General features: G+C 39.7%; 2 protein-coding genes across 2 annotated transcripts in view; both read right to left on the minus strand.

Moving 5' to 3' along the window:
- Nucleotides 1-13,359, minus strand: part of LOC115359619 (serine/threonine-protein kinase 4-like) — a 34,430-nt gene extending 21,071 nt beyond the window's left edge. The window contains exons 1-9 of the mRNA XM_030052175.1: nucleotides 12,921-13,359; nucleotides 8,066-8,146; nucleotides 5,360-5,488; nucleotides 4,586-4,700; nucleotides 4,162-4,326; nucleotides 3,289-3,456; nucleotides 2,822-2,959; nucleotides 2,034-2,165; nucleotides 613-811 (exon numbers count right to left, since the gene is read on the minus strand). Of these exons, the coding sequence (XP_029908035.1) occupies nucleotides 613-811; nucleotides 2,034-2,165; nucleotides 2,822-2,959; nucleotides 3,289-3,456; nucleotides 4,162-4,326; nucleotides 4,586-4,700; nucleotides 5,360-5,488; nucleotides 8,066-8,146; nucleotides 12,921-12,964 (1,171 nt within the window). The 5' untranslated portion in view covers nucleotides 12,965-13,359. The remainder of the gene's footprint in view (nucleotides 1-612; nucleotides 812-2,033; nucleotides 2,166-2,821; nucleotides 2,960-3,288; nucleotides 3,457-4,161; nucleotides 4,327-4,585; nucleotides 4,701-5,359; nucleotides 5,489-8,065; nucleotides 8,147-12,920) is intronic.
- A 602-nt stretch (nucleotides 13,360-13,961) lies between these two features.
- Nucleotides 13,962-18,968, minus strand: cox6c (cytochrome c oxidase subunit 6C). The gene is made up of 4 exons (XM_030050783.1): nucleotides 18,823-18,968; nucleotides 16,518-16,632; nucleotides 15,299-15,431; nucleotides 13,962-14,094 (listed from the first exon to the last, which is right to left on the minus strand). The coding sequence occupies exons 2-3, from the start codon at nucleotides 16,620-16,622 to the stop codon at nucleotides 15,306-15,308; spliced, it is 231 nt and encodes a 76-aa protein (XP_029906643.1). The 5' UTR covers nucleotides 16,623-16,632; nucleotides 18,823-18,968; the 3' UTR covers nucleotides 13,962-14,094; nucleotides 15,299-15,305.
- Nucleotides 18,969-20,313: the final 1,345 nt, after the last annotated feature.

The raw sequence follows: 20,313 nt of genomic DNA on the forward strand, positions 1-20,313 counted from the left end.
CCTTTTACTAATTTGTGTAAAGGTGCTCACTTTAGTGATCAAAAATGGCACACTGACACCATTATACTGCATCAGGGACTAAAACCCCACCCTGACCATACTACCACAGTTGCAGAAAGTGTTTTGGGGCCCAAGAACTCAACCCCCAGGGCAAAGAGAGGGGATTAGTTCCTCCGGTGCAAACACAGGGGGATGAGTAACACATACATGCATGCAAGCACACACAAGCACTAAGTACATACAGGTACCTGCTGAGAAACTAATGCATACATATATACAGTTATTTACCAAGTCATCGGGAAGACAACGAAAAGAAATCCAGCCAGGTGTGATGGTCTGAGTGTGCCCTCTAGTGGCTGTAAGGGAAATGCAGGTCTGCTTCTCCAGCCTCTTTGTTACCACTGCTTTCTTCATCAGAGCAGAATACCTCAAACTTAGTATCTTTCTAAGCTTCATTTCTGTCTGTGCCTGAGTGCATATATTCTCTTTTCATAATGCCAACATCTGCACCTGTTCATTCTTTTAACACTCTGTGCTAACCACTTCCTCACCTTGGGAGTCAGAGCTGATGAAGTTTTTCATCCATTGTGTATGTGTACTTTTGAGTCTTACTTTTCATGGTGCCTGCTTCTTCCTCATCTTCGTCATCAGAGTTGATGACCATGGTTCCCAGTTGTGACTCCATGGTCCCCGTGTCTCCATGTTCAATCATGGTCCGCGCTGTGCTACCTAATGAGCCAGCAGCTCGGATGGTTCCCGAGTCTCCTGTCCCTGCCCGCACCATGGTGCCCTGGTCTACCTCATCCTCATCCTGAAATAGCACAGACAGAAAGTAAAGCCTCATTTCAGTTGGATCAGTTTTAGGTAGCTGAGGTAGCTCCTGCAGCTTATTACTACTGACAGCATGTGTAATTTTATTCCAGTATAAATGCATGAAGTCCATACATTTCCAATCTGGGAAACTAAAAACAAGCACATCTCACACAGATGTCTCAATGGGCCTGTAGCTGGCATTAAAGGCAAGGTCATAGAGTCACCAAAATTGCCACATTTCATCCTCTGGCCAACATGAATATGGTAACAAAATTTCATGGCATCAACATGGAAGTCCTCAAACAAATTTGTCTCTGTTCTAGACTTCAACCCCTTGGGCAGTATAGATGTATTAGAAATATGGCAGCTGAGAACTAACACCATCCTAACATGGCTGAGGAGGGAGATCCACAAATAAACTATTAAGTCAGACAGAAACAATCACAGTAGCAATTCGAGTATCTCAAGGTCACTGCTGAGTAAGAACTTTTTCCTCTATTGCAATCTGATTGCTTAATTTGTACATAAAATGATATTGCAGCTTCTGTTGGTGACAGACCTTTAGATTTTGCACTAATTAGCAAATATTCAGTGGTACTACATCAAGCTATTGTTTTAACTGCATGTCTGCAAACCAAATGCTTTTATGAGCCAATCAAGTATTTTGAATTGAGCTGAAATGAGCTAACACTGATTGAAATTTCATTCTCATGCTTTAACAAAGATGGCTGAGGATCACGGCTGGGTCAAAAAGTGGGTACAGAAAATTCACTTGTTTTATGTTGCTTGCAGTACCAGGTGGGTGGGGTTTAAACCTACAAAGTGACTGAGATAGAACCGGGTATATCAGACTTCAAGTCTGGAGGTCACTGAGGGGGATTTCATATAGAAATTTTTATGAAGCTTTAATGTAGCATTTTATGTCATTTGGTGTGCCCCCAGTGTTTTGCAACTCTGATAATGAATTCTTCCTCTGGTCTTAATCTATGAAATCTATTTAAAAGATAGATCTATCTTTTTAGATCAAAGATGCAAAAATGCAATACAGATAAAAATGCTGTAAGTACTGCAACACCTAAACACATCAAAATAACCCAGGTGTGCTAATTTGTTTTTCTTCTGTGTGTCCTACTTCCTCCCGTCTCTTCAGATTAATGCTTTCTGCTGGTGTGTGTCTACACGTGTGTTCTCTTAAAGTGTGTGATTCTGCATGTCTGTACCGAATTGTCGTCATCATCTGCATCCTGTTCTCTCTGTTCTGCCTCCTCCTGTCTCTTCAGTTTGATCTCCATGGCATCTGTGATCAGAGCTCTGAGGATGGAGCTGGGCTTGGCTGACTTGATGAACGGATGCTGCAGAGGAGTGAGAGAGACAAAAAAGTGAGTAAATGACTGAGCACACAGTGGGACTGAGTTAAAGCTGAGCACAGAGTGGAGAAAGAGAAAGGTTCCTACACATCTGCCTGGAACCCTAATAAATCCAACACCCTAGTATTTATCTATGTATTTTCATTAAGACCAAAGCAATGATGAGTTCACTCTTTAACAGACATCTCCTGGATAGAAGTGGTATTACAAAACAGTAAGTAACATTATTTGGGAGGCATCATTGTGTTAGTTAATTGTTACAACTTTAGCAAATGTCATAATCATAATATTAACATACAAATGTAAAAGAGCAGGTATATTTTAAATCATTTTCATCATGCTACTGCAAACTGACATTACATTGGTTCCTCTATGCATTTACTGGTATATCTACAAATGAGTACATACAAATTTGACTAAACTAACTTAATTTACCGTTGAATACAAATAAATGGAATGTCGAAAACCAACTGTGTTACTAAGTTAGGTAACAACATTAGCGGTCTCTAAAGTAAACCAGAGGCTGAGAGATTACCCATGTAGCATGGTTTTCAAGATTTCTGACCTAGCACTGGGCAACAAAGCCTACTACTCTACTAGCACTAACACAGCGGCAGCAGCAGGGTTTCACATGGTGCTACCTGTAGTAGGTGTGTGGCAGTGGCCCTGTTTTCTGGGTTTTTGACCAAACACTTGCTGACAAAATCTTGAAACGCCGAAGACCACTGATCCGGGTTTCGAAACGTTGGAGGAGGGTTGGTGGGGATCATGAAGATAGCCTGGAACCCACACGCACACACACACACACACACACACACACACACACACATACAGATCATAACACAAAGAGTTCAGAGACACATGACAAAGGTATGCAAGCACAAACATATTCACAATCACTAGTTAATACATGTATTCAATTACTTACTCATACTCAGTTATACTCTTTCATTCAAACACAATCTCCTTCGTTCCATCTATGTCTTCATAAAGCAAAATTTCCCACTGTATTTTTTTTGCACACAAATCTCTCACCTATAACACAAACACACATACTGTCTAACACATACTCTGACTCACATACACACACAGATACACACTCCCTCACCCTCATGGGGTGTATGTCTGCATAGGGCGGCTTGCCCTCAGCCATCTCAATAGCTGTAATTCCCAGAGACCAGATGTCAGCAACGCAGTTGTAACCAATCTCCTGTATGACCTCTGGGGCCATCCAGAACGGCGTGCCGATCACTGTGTTACGCTTTGCCATGGTGTCCTGAAGGAAGGAGGAGGATAGGAAAATTATTATTAAATAAAAAGAATGCCAAGTCAAATGCCAAAACACTTGTGTCCTTGTCTATCACAAAAAATCTTCCCTAGAGAACAAAATTCTCAAGAACATAATATAGGAGGGCATTTTGAAATAGTATGTGCTTGACACCATGTGATCAATGTTCGGTAAAGCAATGATCAGCTCTGTTCTACTGATTAGTGCTAGGGTTATTAGGACTTGATGTGTTGTTCTCAAAATGAATCTTGCTGTGTCACTCTCATGTCATGGAAGGGAGAAAAAGGCACAAAAGTGCAAACGGATTAAGACCTGGACTGCAGATGCAGGAAACTTAAAGAAGCGTGGAGGTTGTTGTTCTTTCAGATTTGAATTCTTGTGACTATAAGATTGATTCCAACAATGTTATGCCAGGTAACTGGCAGTAAATGTTTGTTTGAACAAGTCACAGCCATCTTTTCAATTCTAAGTGGCAACATTTTTCAACACTAAATGATGTAAAATTGTATAAAAATATCAGCATAGTGATATAAAGATTTTTAAGAATTGCAATTTCTCACTGAATCAATTTTTCCCCAATTTCTGCAACTTCAATTCCCATATTTATGCCTAACAACAGAACACCATATCTAAACATTTCCCGTTCATTAAACAGATAATCATGGTTTTCATAGACAGAGTTATTTTTCTTACTGTGAGCTGCCCAGCCACTCCAAAGTCAGCCAGTTTGGCCTGACCCTCTGAGTTCAGCAGGATGTTGCCTGCTTTGATATCTCTGTGGATCTTCCTCATAAAGTGGAGATACTCCAGACCTTTCAATGTGGCCTGCAGAATGGCTGCTATCTCCTCCTCTGTTAACTACAGGACACAAACACACACACACACACACACACACACACACACACACACTATGAATGAGGCACAGTGTTGGCTTGTACTATATGTGACATATGAAAGTATTGCACTGACTATGCTTCTGACTTATTCAGGGTTTTCATTTTGAACCAAAGCTATATTATCAAAGGTGGACACTGCACTCATACAAAGTGCAGTGTGCATGTGTGTGAGTGTGTGTGTGTGTGTGTGTGTGTGTGTGTGTGTGTGAGTGTTACATTACCGTTTTGTTGCGTATTCGGATGATGTCAGACACTGATCCAGCTCCACAATATTCCATGACAATCCACAGGTCACTGTTCTTAAAATAGCTGCCATAATACCGCACCACATGGGGACTGGAGATGCAGACATTACAGTTTGATCATACAGTGTTCAGAGCTGGTGCAAATTTACATTTGCTGCAGTCAGGTAAAATTTAGGGCTGTCAAAATTAATACATGTGATTAATTTGTGGATCTTAAGACATTATTAAAAAATTAATGCAAATTAACACAATGTTGAACCCACTTTTTGATCCTTAACATCACATGATGTAACACATGATGCAGCAGATCTCTGGACATACAGTCATATGGACAAACTGCAACACTGAAATGTTGCCTTGTCAGAGCACAAGTTTAAAAGATCAGTTAAATGACCAACATGTTTTTCCTAGAGCCTCCAGTGATGCTAGTAGTGTGTCAAGCAGAGATGCTTGTCTGTGCTTGTCCAACCTCACTTGTGGAGTTGGTAAGGGCAAGTCTGTCAATATTGTCTGTCACTGTAAAGCTATCATTCATCATGGTGTAAAGCAATTTACTAGATCTGCTTCAAAATCCAATCTGGTGGAACGTAAAGTAAAATGCAATACAGAGACCCATAGAGGAATTATACGTATGTCACATGTTACAAATATGGTGTTAAAGGGAAACAAAAAGAGCAGAGAGGAATACACACACATAAACACACTTAGATGCAAGTATATTAATGTACACACAAAGGCACTGTAAAATACCTGTTACACTGCTGCATGATGGAGATTTCCTTGATGATCTCCTGAAGGTCAGACTCCACAGGAACCTGTTTGATGGCTACAATCTCGCCTGTCTCTTTTAAATGGGCCTTAAACACACTGCCATACGACCTGCAGAGACACAACGACAGAGACTGAACACATGTCTGCATGAACTGTGGTTGCCTGTACTTTTGAATGAGCTTGTGACCAACAAGTCACTGGTTAAGATCCCAGAGCAGTGAAAAAGACAGACCTTTCCCTTCCTAAACTGCTTCAGTCAAAGTGCTTTTGAGCAAGGTATTTAAGGCATTCTCCAGCGGAGTTGCCCAATGGCCAACAGTGAAAACTGGTGGTATTACAGGACAGTTTTCAAGTGTGCATGTGTTTGAGTATGTAACCCCCCTATAACTAACCCATTATTTTGAGATTGCACATACTACTGAATTATCAGCATCAATTCTTATAATGTCATGATCATAAGTGTCTATGAATGCCAGTGGCTACTTGCTACATAAGTGACTCATCAAAATATATCCCACCCCTGCACAATTACAACCAATTAAAAACACACATACTCATCAAAACACACCTTGCCAAACATTCACATCACAATAACACACTCAATATTCACAACACAATACACATCAATATTTACAGCCTCTCTCTCACATCTACTTATAATACCACAGAATGGCCTATTTACCAAAGATATGTGTTTCTATTTCTGACCTCAGTCATAATACTTTTATCAGTCCTAACATCCCTAGCAACACTACCAAAACAAAAACACATTATATACACCAAGAAATATGGCAACAAAAGTAACCAGACAAACCTGCTAATGTACTGAACGCAGAACGTGTTTGCTTCATTTTATTAATTTTTCCTTATTTTGTTTTCCTGTTATGCTAAATGTACTTTGACCTTTGTGTGTTAACCTCCCACTCTGATTCCAGTCCCTGTATCTTCAGAAAGGATGTGCCCCTGCTTCTGCTTTGCTGTAATTTCCTTCTCTTTCAAGGGCTAGGTAGCTCATTGGGCCAGTGCTTAAAAATATTAATGTCTATCCCTGTCTGGTGTTACATGACAAAACAAGCAGCTCAATAGGAGCATCAGTTCAGACTAGGGGTGTGCATTTCAACTCATTTCACTTGACAGACACGCAAGCTTTTGAGTAGTGAAAAAGGCAACAAGAGATGAAGCCAAAATCAGGTAGGGATATCTGGGAGCATTATTCCCCAGAAGAAAATTCTTGTGATTTTAATCCACAAATGGCTTTTGGGGCATTCTGAAATTAGAGTACACCAAGAAAAGACTAATAAAGCCTTACTGGTATAATAATATCATCATTCATTTATTAACTGTATTCTGTCTGCTTAATCTGATACCTGCAAGTATAAATTAGCAGAAAACAGAGAACAGAGTAGAAGTAGCTCAAATTTGTAAGTATAGTACTTGACTCAATTACAGAGGTTTGAAATTAACTTTTATAGTACCAGCCTTTAGGGCTACTGGAATTACAAGTTACTAGACATTCTGAATTTCCACCAGCCAAGTTTGTGTTAGGTAGGGCTACTATTAAAAATGGGTTTGAAACAGCATGACACTGACATGCTGCCCCACTACCCAATTTGAAACATGGGATTGGAAATTGCACAGTATTTTTAATATTTAAATGGTGGGCAGGTCTCTTTATTTAGGACTACTGGACAGCAACAACTAAACCCAGGTATCAGTTTCAATTTATTTTTGTCATGGACATATACAAAATATATTAATCTCAAACAACTAGAGGAGATGATTTGTATTTGACAGCAACTTTCCATTTGCAAGTCCTGGGCAGGAAAACATAGACAATACAAAACACAGTAGGTATAAAAATCCAACATTCAATTCCATTAAAGTCAATTAACCCGAACCCAACACAAGATATTCCTCCCTTTCCAGTCAGAACCTACTTCACCACTTAATACCATGAGGAGGAACATGGCCTAACTGCCTCAAACAGATGCTGTGATATTTATAGCCTGTATAGAGCATGATAAATCAAGTTTATTCACAAAGCTGGCAGGTAATTTCAAAACGTTAACTGCCAGAGTTCATTTTCACCCACATTTGGCAGCTTGGTGGGTGTTAATTTCAAACCCTGTGTACTTTCCACCACTTGTAAGTGAATTCACAAACATCATCATGAGTCACTCACTCTAAGCACTGGTTAGGACCAGTGTGGCTGCTAATTGGGTTTGCAAAAACAATTCAGTCTCTAGAGAGTCACTGAGTACTACAAGTGGCTGAAAGACAGCGAGTCACCCCCCGCCCCCGCTGCCGCCACCACACACACACACACACACACACACACACACACACACACACCATCATCATCAGCCAGCCGTTCAGAAGAGGAAGTAGAAAAGGTTGAGAAACAGGAAATGAGGAGGCAATGTTTATGATGATGGGCACTGGGAGGGGCTCAATGCATGAATGAGAAGGAAGCGGAAGAGATATGAAGAGAGAGAGACACACAGAGAGAGAGAGAGAGGAGGAGACTCTGTGAGTGAGAGAAAGTACGGTTATTACCACAAACTAACAAACTCTCATATGTGTGCTGGCAGGCAAGTCAGAGAAAGAGCTGGTCTCATCCATCACCTGCGTGCTGTGGGACATGGTTGTGTGACTGTAACTGACTTGACTATCTGTATGACTCACCCTTCACCCAACTTCTCCAGGACATCAAAAACTTCCTCTGGCTGCTTGGTCAGACTGTCTTCACTCAGCTTCTTTAACTGCCTGTACACAGACAAAACCAGACAGATGGACAGACAGGCCGAGAAAAAGAGGGAGAGAGAGACAGCAAGAGATTGATGGAGAGATATGGGTGTGGGGAATGGAGGGAACAAAGAATGAGAAACAACAGCAAGTTAAATTTCAACATTTCCTCAAACATCCCCATCATCTTTACCTTCTCATAACTAAACTTTGAGGTCTGAAGCCTTTGATTTTATTTCAAATTTTATACACTTGGCTAACATTGTTATCCTGGGTGACTTACAACATGTTCAACAAAACAGCTTAAATTCAGCATTCAGATGATAAATTCAATTATTATTCCTGTTTCCCAAGAGTGTTCATGTACAACCAAGATGTACTAAAAACAGAGTTAGCTGTCTGCCCTTTGCCCTCTTATGCGATGTGAGCAGCACTAGGAAAGCTTCTAAGATTTTTGATCAGTCAACAGACAAAAATAGTCTAAATACATGGACAAAAATAGATTCAAACATGTCCAGATCGCAGCTTCTGACAAGCCAAATCTAGGATGACAGTTGACTGCAAAAATAACAGGATAAGAGATATGAAAATTATGAACTTGCTTTTATTTACACTTCAAATGACGCTGATGATCTGGTCAGTGCACCGTAGAGTAAATGAGTGTCCATCAACAACAAAACATGTTTTCTGATGGACACAAACATACCACAAGGCCACAGAGCTTCCACGGTGTGTCAACCAATGGCCTGACACCTGGTATTTACGTTCATATATACAGCAACTACAAGTACAATCTGATAAACCACTGAACCAGACTGAAACACAGCCAGGCTGGGCAGGGACCTGCATGAGAAGAGCATAATCACTTTTTAACCCCTATAACTCTGACTTCCCCTTAAATAGCTTCAAAGTTAGAAAGCTGTTTCACACTGATATTCTGTGTCTTCTTCCTTGGACCTACATCACGCTTTATTGAGAGAGATATTTAAACCCAAGATGCCAATGTCTTTTTTTTTTTTTTTTTTTTTTTTTATGGCTGCAGTATTACATCAAACAGAAAATGTCTAGATGTCTCATCTACTTCCCTGTAATTCAGCAGGACATATTTGGTATCTGGAAACCATGGGATATCCACTAGAATTTCAATAAACTTCTCTCGATTTGAACAAAGCTCAGCCATACAATATATGTAATGACAAAGCAGAGCTGAAAAGGCCCCTTCATTTGGGAATGGAATCTTTTTTTTTTTTTTTTTTTAATTTGGGAATGAAACTCTTCATATGTATAGGATTTTTTTTCAAGCTTCTGCTGTATTAAAGCAAGTTAACTATCTTATGTAATGTATGTATAACTGAGGTATTTTACAGAGGATAGTTTCAGTTCATTTAAATCAGTATGGCACTGAAAGAGATTTTCATTCTGAACACTGTGTGGCATTAGTCTGGAAACGGAAGCTTACCTTTTGGCATGAAAGCTCTGTGATCAATTTACTGTTGTGTAATGAGAAGGTGGGAAGAAGTTTCCAGTTCTCTACAGCACATGCTAACACCTTAGCACACCATGTGCTTATAGAGGATGGTACAAGCTAGCAACTGGAGCAGTCGGCTAAAACATACACACACTGTCAACCACTGTTAATCTAAAACTGGACAATAGGGCAAAATAAATGAAATCACTTTTTTCAAATTTTTCATGATTTCTGATTTCAATTTCTCTTTTTAAAAGATTTTTCTTGTTTTTCACTGACTGCAACTACTAAAATGTAGAATGATTTCAAACACAGTTTGCACCATGCTCTTTTTTTTTTGTTTGTTTTTTTAGCGTCCTTCACCAAGCATTTCTTTTTTTATATTTTACATGTGTAAGCCTTTTCTCAGAAAACTTGCATTTCCCCATCTTGTGGCCTTGGGTGGGATGGTACAGCAAGTGCCACTGTTGATTTAAGTCCTGTAAGTTTTTTAGAACAATGTTTTTTTAGAAAACTGTTAATACAAGCAATAGTCTGGAAACACAAATACTTTTCCATGCGCTCTCCTTTTATCTTCACTTATCCAGACCTGGAAATGACGATATTCGACACATTTTCACGCTTTTCCGGACAGCGTAGGAATCCTGCACTCTTCTTAGTGTAAATTGTACATTGACAAAAGGTTTTCAAAAAGTCTATGTGTTTCTTTACAGTTTCTAGGCCAGATTCCCATTCAGCCCAGCAGGACCATGAACCCAGCTACCCACGCTATAGGCCAGAAGCCATGGTAAATGTAGTGTGTGAGTATTGAGATGCAAATCTGCCCTTTCTCGTCTCCAAATGAACTCCATGAACTTGTACAAATGTGTGTATGCACCTGCCTCTGGCTTAGAAGACTGAGAGATTAATTTTTCCTTCAAATTATTTTCTAAACTAATATTTCTTGTTTCTCTTCCACATCCTCATTATTTGTGAAAGGATAATTACCAGAGCAATACAGTTCTGACTCTTGCATTCTTCTGCACCACTGGCTTTTAATACTGCCAATCTAGGGGGTCAAACTTTTGCTACATTTCCCACATAAAGAAAAGAAATTATGTCCTGACCTCCTTTAGGCACAATTGCAAAATTTTGTATGTCTGCTAGTTCTTAAATTATTGCTTTGAGTTGAATATTCTGGCATTCAGTATTATGATAACTGTTGACTTGCCCCTACTAAACTATGTCATATTGCTTTATGTTGCCATGGAAACTATTCCTCACATCAACAAAACGAGCTGACAGGTTTAAAACCACAGAGAAGGTGTTGTGGTATTTATATCAGGGCAGTACAATAACATTTTCCTGTATGTTTTCAAAATGTTTTAGGCAGGTTTAACAACTCAAAATGGGCTATTCTTTTCCATGCGTTTTAAAAATTTCAATATCTTTTTTGTTATCAAAAACTTTTTTCCTGCAACATGTCACTAAAACTACAGAATATATATATATAGATAGATAGATAGATAGATAGATAGATAGATATAGATATAAGAATTAAATCAAGAAATAAACTGTGCAAATAAAGTAAAATGTTGTTGCAGGTCCCACAAACTTACATACAGAGGAAACACTGTGTGAGTGAGCAGAGGCGATAACAGGACAGCAGTGTGTTTTACCAGAAGCCTCCTGATAACTGGACAGAGGCAATAATAGGAACTCTTCAGTTCCTGCTGTCATGATACACACAGGCCTTATTGACCACACAAACTATTTTCTGCACTGCAGCAATAAATGGCAGGTGCACCTCTCTCTATAATCTTCACAGCATATCCATACAAGACTATATATCCTTCAAAAAATGATATAACTCACATCTAGTCTCAGCTTGCTTTTAGTTATTAAAGGATCACCATACATGTTTTTGAAGTTTTTACATTTTTACATCTTAAATGTGTTTTAATATTTTTTCCTTGCTTGATGAGTTATTAAGTCACTGTATCATATTTTTAGTAGTAATATGTGTAGCTTTTGTGATTTTGCCTTCCTGAAGGCATCATGATAGCCTCCAATAGACCAGTGCACACACTCAAAGGTTATTATATGTTTTGAGACAGCACTGAATCATAGTTGATACAAAACACACTCCACTACCATCATTTCCACATGAGGCCATCTAATTTAAATGAGTCAACATGACACATCTAGAATGTGTAATTGAAACACACCTTAGGAAGACTTACTCAGTGTAGAAAGCCAAAGCATAAACACATTGACAAAACACATACAGGATTTTTCCCCCATACACTGTATTATGTATACTTGTCATGTATACAGCATCTCAGTGTCTGAGTCAGTGTCTTTGCCAAGTACAGCAGATGTATTTGCCTTGGCAGCAATAGCATGGCGACATATTGACAACGAACCTAGGCACACACAGTATTAAAAACTGACAGATGAGATGATGATGTGGGGGCAACACCTCAGATATATTAATTCTGAATTAAATAGTTTCTTTTTCATCAGAAAGAAGGGCAATGGCTTAATTCTTTGCCACAAAATGCATGGTGTAGTCTCTGAGTTTTCAAACTACTGTGTCCATGGAAACACAGCCTACAAGTAAAGATGCTTCCCATGGCTTTAAAGGCAAGACACAGACTTGATGGTGTAAATAACTACTTTTGTGTTACATTTGAGCTGATTAAGTTTAACCTTTGCAAGAGCCACAGCTAAGCTTGGATTTACTAACAGTGTTAAGGCATTAAATGGGATCACCAGGAGCTTTACTGGAGAGAAGCCCTAGGATTTGGCACAACAGAGACCTGGATACGACAAGCATTAACAAGTGGAATACGATAGGACTACTATATATTGGAAAACTAGAGAAATTATGGCTGGACCAGGATCCAGTGGTTTAGAGGTTGAGTTTGAAACATACCATCCACCCTGCTCTCTTGTTAAATGTGAGTTTTGACACAAGAAAAACAGCTGTTGTACAGTCGTTTGGAAGCAGAATGCCTCTTCCCCATGCATCGGCAGGCAATGGGAAAGAAATTGGTTGAATGAAGTTAATTCAAAATCGAGTCAGAAATTCATTCAGCTACAGAAAGTTGTCTTCTACGAGGTGTTCTATCATGGTCTGGCTTCAAGTGAATTTCTTGCTATCCATTCCCCTCAGAGTCGGACATGTAATTTACCCACAAGCTAAGGAGTTGTGCTCGAATATTGCCCAAATTCAAATCAACATATCTGTTTACAGGCTACCAGCATCTATGCCAAGTTCAATAGATGAAGTCCGCGGAGATATCAGATAGCAAAACCTTGGTGTTTCATTTAGCATAACGTTACCTGCGAGGGTTGTTCCTCATCTGTACTTTGTCCTTGCTCTCCATGTTGCCTTTCTCCGGTGGCTGGGCTCCTTTTTGCCCGACTGTGAGACGAGGTTGGGCGAGCTTGTCAGCCGCGACGTTTCAAAGATACAGTATGCTAACACCAACTGCCTGCCGTGTGTTAGCTCGCTAAGTGGCTAGCAGCGGCTAGCAGCGAGCCTGTGTCGCTTCACGGCAGCCTGCCGCTGGTGCCCCCGCGGTGCTTATCGTCCGTGTTTCATCTTGTAAAACAAGGTTTGGACCGTGTTCAAACTTCTTCCAGCTGCTGTGTGTTTGTTCTCGGTGTCATCCTCCCGCGTCAGTAGTACAACTTTGGACTTGTCCGACTCGCCGCTTAACAGGCGTCTTGATATCCACTTGAAACCAGGAAGAGTACTGAGCATGAAAGGCGGTCCAGACAAAGACTGTAGTGCTGAACATCATCGATAGGAGGCGCTACACCCATGTATATGCCGCACGACATGACAGGTGAAGACAGCGTGTGGAGAACTGTAACATTAAGCTGGCATACTTGCCCACAAAACCACCACCTGTATTAAATGTTCAGACACTTGTCCTAATTAAATACTAATCTCAACCCCCAAAACAAGCCAATGTTATACAATATTTGGTATCACACCATCCACGTTCACAGCACCCATTTTGACATGAAACCGCGGGGGAAAGACAGGTTTTACTTGTGGTGTTAAAGTTCCATTCCATAGACCCAAAAGGAACTGAACCTTTATGACCTTTATGTGTTTTTCCTATTTCACGTCAAAATAGTTGTTATAAAAAGGGACTATTGGGTCTAAATATGTACAAATGCTTCTCTACAGAAACAAAATTGCATCTAAGACTTAAATAAAAAGCTCACTGCTGTGAATTACATTACGTTGCTGATATATGCTGACATCACCATTTTACTCTCATTTCCCTCATGCATACTATGCGTGCTATATTTGTACTGTTTTGCTGAATAGGACTGTGGGTGCATTTTTCCAAAAATAAAGACAAAGAGTAACATTAATAGAATAGTTTATTTTAGAGGAACATAACAGCATTGTGATGTTCACATCTGATTGGTAAATAACATCAAGAGGGCAAGAAGGAACTCCAGCTTCAGACCGGGAATGCACAGTAGGGACATACAGCTGGAGAAAGAAAATGCAAGAACAGTACAATTAGACACAAGAGCATCTTTCTTTCCTGTTATTGGCATTCCTATACGCATTAATATTAAATATTAAATCCTGGCAACAATGTGAGAATGTGACATAGCATCATATGACTGACTGAGTTTTGTAAGCAAAAGTACGTGTGCATCAGGTAAAGAACCATGTTTGCATGTTTACAAATAAAAATCTCCATATAAAGAAAATATTTTCCACATTATGTTGAGGGGAATGGATGTTCATCCTCCTGCCTTGCTTGCTGCTCTACTCATTCAATGCTCCTTTCACTAAATAATAACCCCCACACAAAATCTCCCACAACTTAATTTCCACATGGCCATTCAAGGTCAAGTGGCTTTATTCTTGCAACAATGATTGCTAACATTTGTCTCCGTTAACAACAGAGCTGCTCCCCAATTTTTCCCATGGTTTCAAGAGTGGGATAAAGTAAATCTGTTAATTTTCTAAAGATGGGGGTGTGCTTTCTAGTTGGAAGCTGACACTTATTTAAGGCCAGACAACCATAAAGGCACAGATTTGGTCTGTGTCATTGTTAGTTTAGGCACTCCTAGCTTATTTAGTCATATTTCTCCAGTTTCAGATCATCAATAACAACAACTGTCCCTCAACACAAAGTTATCTAAATCCGTAAACTGAGTGATATTCCTCTGAATCCACAGAGTGACTAAATACTGAATTAATATTAGTAACATGATGTCTGGTTAAACATGTTTTGGAGCTCAATATAAGTCTACCTCCTGCCACTGAGGTTCACTAGGAGTTCAGCTGTAGAACAGTGTTTCACCTTCCCATTAGTGTGAATTGTAAGCCGGTTTAAGTAAGCAAGCCGTGGTCTATTTCTTTTTAACACTGACTGCCTGAGCTTTCATCCGGCCTCCTACAAAAAAATGAATAAACTGCCCTTGCCTCCAACAAGAATTTTCAGACACTGAAGGAGTTAGTAGAGATCCATTGTTTTGTTTTAAAACCTTGTTGGGTATGTTTTTTCTTGCTGAAAATTCAGAGTGTCACTATATTTTTATTCTCAATCCAATCTATCAGTATGCACTGTGTTGAGATGCAAGTTGCTGATGAAACCTGTATGCCACATATAAATCCCCCTGAGCATGACAACAACACTGATTGTTATTCATTGATCAAGCCCAACCACAGAAATACTCACAGTGGCTTTACTCGCCAGAGGGCCGCACACTTTCAAAGATGCCAGCTTCCTTCATGGCGTTGAACTCCTTGACAGCGTCATACTGCTTGTAGAAGTCGGCATAGGCCTGTTTCCTGGGCTCTGTCACTGTGAACTATGAAGAGCCAAAAAAATCATTGTGGTTTTGCTTACAGTCAAAAAACATACAAAATACACACTTGTCAAGTCATTGTTGCTAATCATAAGACAAAATAATATAATGAAGCTCCACAGTTTTTCTTTCATTGTGAATGACTGAAAGTAACCGTGTGCAGGCTGGACTAAAGCAAGAACTGTAGCCCCATTCCTAATATGTAGTATCTGAATTAGATAAATTAGTTTGTTCACAGCTGACATTAATCAGGGATTTTCTGTTTCTTTAAACAGGTTTAAAAGGTTCGGCCGATAATTTTAATGGACTAACATCAAAGGAGCATGGATTCATTTTGCAACATGCCAAGAACCTGAGCAGCAAATACATTCGCACAAGTCAAACAGTGTCCTCACAAGTATGTGTATGTCTGTAAAGAAGTCAGAAACACTATTCATTGGGCTCAATCGCCTCATGCAAGATACCAAATTCATGCCTAGAAAAATATTTGGTTGAACTGAGTAATTTTGACTAGAGTGACATTTTGATGCTGCTCTTATCCACAGCTGTACATTTATATATCATCATTTATCACAACTCTGTCACAAAAAACAAATCACAAAATATTGGCATATTGACAACAAATAAATTTTATATTAGAAACGTCCACAGTAGGTTAATACATTGACAGGAAAGAGTAGAAACATAAGACAAACACTGGACTGTGCCCTTAATGCGGACCAGGCAGGCGCTCTTTGGATGTAGGACTCATCGCCTGGGGCGATGATTCCAGTCAACATCAGTAGTTAAAGGAAAAAAAACACAAGTCCAAAGGTCTCTGTCTTACTGAAAATATTAAAATGTTACTGTGGGTGGAGAAAGAAGTGCACTTCACCCAATCCTTGCTGGAGTGATGAGCCAAAAATAACCAAAAGTTACAAAGAAAGAAATCTCAAAATGCATGACTGAGTACTCACTTTGTATTCCGTTTATTTTATGGCATACAAACATACCCATATGAAATGCTAATGCACGTAGACATACACAGCCTTCAGAGTGTATGTATAACTATGTCCTGGTGGAGCTATGAGTGTACAGCCATGCTCTCACCTTGAAAGCTGCTGCAGCCACCAGGGACAGAGTGAAAGCGATGGGCAGGTGGAACCTGAGGCGCTTTCCCAGCAGACCCCTCATCGCAGGTTTTGCCAGAGACATGGTGGATTACCTGGGGGGGAAAAAAACAAAGAAAAAATGTGAATCTATGAATTAAGATGAATGCACTCTTTATAGTATCACAGCTCTTAAAATACATCACTTCAGTTTAACTTGCATATATAGAGTAGTTTGCAAAAGGCTACACATCATTGATATGCAATTCTATACTATTTTGTTAAGAATTTTGCTCTGATCACTTGTTCACTTTTGTCATTTGTTAATACACTCCACCCTTGTAAGAAACCTCTGAGGTTGTGTCTGTATTGTAATAAAAAAATATATATAAATAAATAAAATAAAAATCACAGGCCACAATTTTGGTCCAGAGGAAAGCAAATTTTCTTCGCTTCTCAGTAAACCTATTTGTTTTAATTGTCTTAAATTTACTTAATGGGTAAAACCATGTTTGCTCTATATTCAGTGGTGCACCACCACGGCCAGACAAAATATTAAATTAAACATTGTAATTTAGTATTAATGTCATCTATCATTAACCCTGCCATTATCTTTGAGGGCAATTTGACCGCATTCAATGCTTAATGTCTGTAACTACATGATTAACATTTTTTTTTTTTTTTTTGTGGCTTCATATTCAATTACTTTTCCTAATTTAATGGGGACAGGTGGGTAAATATAAAAGTAACATGATGATGTTTTGAATATCCTGTTATTATGCATCAGTGTTTCTTTGGGGTCAATTTGACCCCAGGCTTATTTAGCTTATTTATCATTTTACACATTTTGGAATTTGTTTTAGTTGTTTTGGACGACACTGAGGAATTATAACGTGCCATTTTCAATTGTCAAAAAACTTCCCTCTGCTTTAGGACCTCACAAAACATAACATAACCGGTAGTGGTGTGAAAACCAGTCCAGTTAATGTGACATTATGGAGGCAAACAAAATCACTCCCACATGAATTTGGATGTGTAAGGGGCAGAGGAATGGGGGAGGTGGCGTTTTATTTAATGGGATATTTAGGTAGTCCTACAGTACCTGACTCATACACATGAGTAACAATTTTAATTATGATCATTTTCTGAAGGTTTAAATTACTGAGGTCAAATTTACCCCAGTAAATAAAAAATGCAAGTAAATTTGAAGATTACAGGAGTGTTCGTGTAGTGCATATGCTTCGAAATAATGATGATATACTAATTTAAAACATTTAACACTAGAACTTCAATGTAAACTTAATATAATTTACAAACGGTGACAGATATGGAACAAAACTAGAGTAATTGCCCAAAGCGCCACAGCTGTGTGAAAATGTCAGAGGAAACCCTGGTAAAACGTTAATTCGACCACGACAATTTTAACATTAAGAAAGAGTGTCCAGTCTTTATTCAAGGACAAGGGTAGATAAATGAGAATTTGCAATGAGGAGTTTGACAGCACAGTGACTCTGGGTCGGTGTGAACATGTCGCTGTCAGTGGCAGGACGCCATGAGCCGCCGCTGCCAAGTCAGGTCAGCACGGACACCGTCCCACAGCCGACACCTCTCCCCTGCACGGCTCATGGCTGATACACACGACTTAGATCAAAAACCCGACCGCCTGTCTGCAGCGTTTATACTCTCAAAAAAGACACGACCTGGCTTTAACGTTGGGTTATGACAGTGAAGCGTGCGGGTCATAAAGTTATGGTCACCTTCTATACACTATTCAAATAAAAGTCAAGTGAAAATTATTTACTGACAAAGCGCCATTCACGACGGATAACCAAGGTTTGAAGTTTTATAATAATATCACTTCGTTTGTTAGGAACGGAATCCTGGTGTATCAGGCTAAGCTAATTTTAGATAGCATTGTCGCGATATTAATTCCCTAGGATAGTGGAGCCATGACCTAATTGACTTAGGTTTAATCTCTACGGCCGTCTTTTCAATTTAGCCATAATCAACGTATGTCTAACCCTAAACGTAACCCTTAACCAGTAGTCAAAATGACCACTCAAGAGATTTCGCTATCCTTGGAAAACAAAATTGGCGTCGGGTACAACAGCATGATGAGCTAGCTAGCGACTGCGTTAGCTTGACACAGCTAACTGTTGGTACAAACTGGCGACCTGAGGTGACTAAAGCAGAATGATGGGGCATGGGTTGAAGTTAGGCGCGATTATTTAACCCCAGATACAACAAAATAAGTATCTATGACACGATAAATGACACCGAAATCTTACTTTTCAATGAATACTCACAAGTAAGACTCACGACCTTCACTGAAACCGCTAGCACTGATCCGCTGTGGCGCTGCACCGGAAGAGACTCTACTGGAGCCGTGGAGGGACAATATTCAGGTCTGCCACAAGCAAAGCAAAGGGGCATGCTGTGTCACGTGTTCACACCAAGGACTACATACAGAATGTAGGAACAACACAAGTGTATTATATGGACCGTTATTAGTCAGAGCAGCAGTTATACACAAAATCAGTCACAGCACACCCAGCTGAATCCATCTGAACAGTATTTATGAATGTCATGCATTTATCAGGAAAATGCTAGCAGCAGCAGCTGGTTGTTCAGCCAGCAAATAGTCAGGTGGAGCCACTGCTGTATGCCTGTATGTCTCTTGAAGCTCTCCAACACAAGTGAAAAGAACTTCCAGCTATTAAGGCTGGGGGGAGATTGCCGTACTTGTGGTATGACAAAATCTTCTGCCCACCATCCCAGAAATCTGCACAGAGGTGCTAAGCCTCTGCCGACTGAACAATTGTGCACAGACACAAATTTACACAGACACACACACAGAGAGCATCACTCATATTAAATCTAAAATGCATCTCAGTATGTTGGTCTACCCTTTAGCACTTCCTGCCTATGGTGGAGTACAGCTCTCACCACTGTCACAACACACACAACACTGTACACAAGCCCAGACACTGTGTAGTTTCATACTCTGACCACAGGAGGGATGCATAGCACCACTGAACGCGTTCACAAATTAACGAGCCCTGCTGTGGTTTTCCCAAAGCTTTTCATAATTTTTTTTTCCTTGTGAGTGCTTGACAAGTTGAAGATGTGTAACCACAGTCTATGGGAAAGACTGGAGGGAGAATCACTTACAAATGACATCTGGGGCCGTATCAAAGTGCTGCTCCTCTGACTATTAAAGGGTTATTAAGAAATCCATGAATTCTGTCTACCTCCAGGAACTGATAGGTCCTATAACATCACCAGGTTTCTGACCCAGCTTTCTCCCCTTCTTTCCCCTTTGCAGTGACAAAAATCCACAATAGACTCATTAAGCCAGTTAAACAGAGCAAAGATCCAATAGAAATGCCCAGTGAAGTGATATTAAAAATCACTCACTGGAACAATAATACTATATAGGATTTTTTTGGATTCAGAAAGTTTGTTTTAGCATTACAATACTGTTCAGTCACTCATGTCATCCTTCGTTCTTGAGCAACTGAAAATGCCAGGGTGTTTTCACTCAGAAGTGCATTGAGTTTTCAAAGTTATCTCATCAATTCCCTGCAGATAGATTTGAGCCCTTTTGTGCTTTGAGCCAATAAAATCTCACCCATTGCCCCTTTAACCCAATGCATCTCTTTTCAGAAAAGAACAGTTTTATTTCAGACTCCTTCACTCTGAGGTGAAAGAGAGACAGAGAAAACAAAGAGCGAGAGAGAAGAGAGAGAGAAAAAAATATGAGGCGTAGTGTTGATTCAGCCTTGTGACGTGACAGG

The sequence above is a fragment of the Myripristis murdjan genome, chromosome 5 (genome assembly GCF_902150065.1).
Source record: "Myripristis murdjan chromosome 5, fMyrMur1.1, whole genome shotgun sequence".
Classification (NCBI taxonomy): Eukaryota; Metazoa; Chordata; class Actinopteri; order Holocentriformes; family Holocentridae; genus Myripristis; species Myripristis murdjan.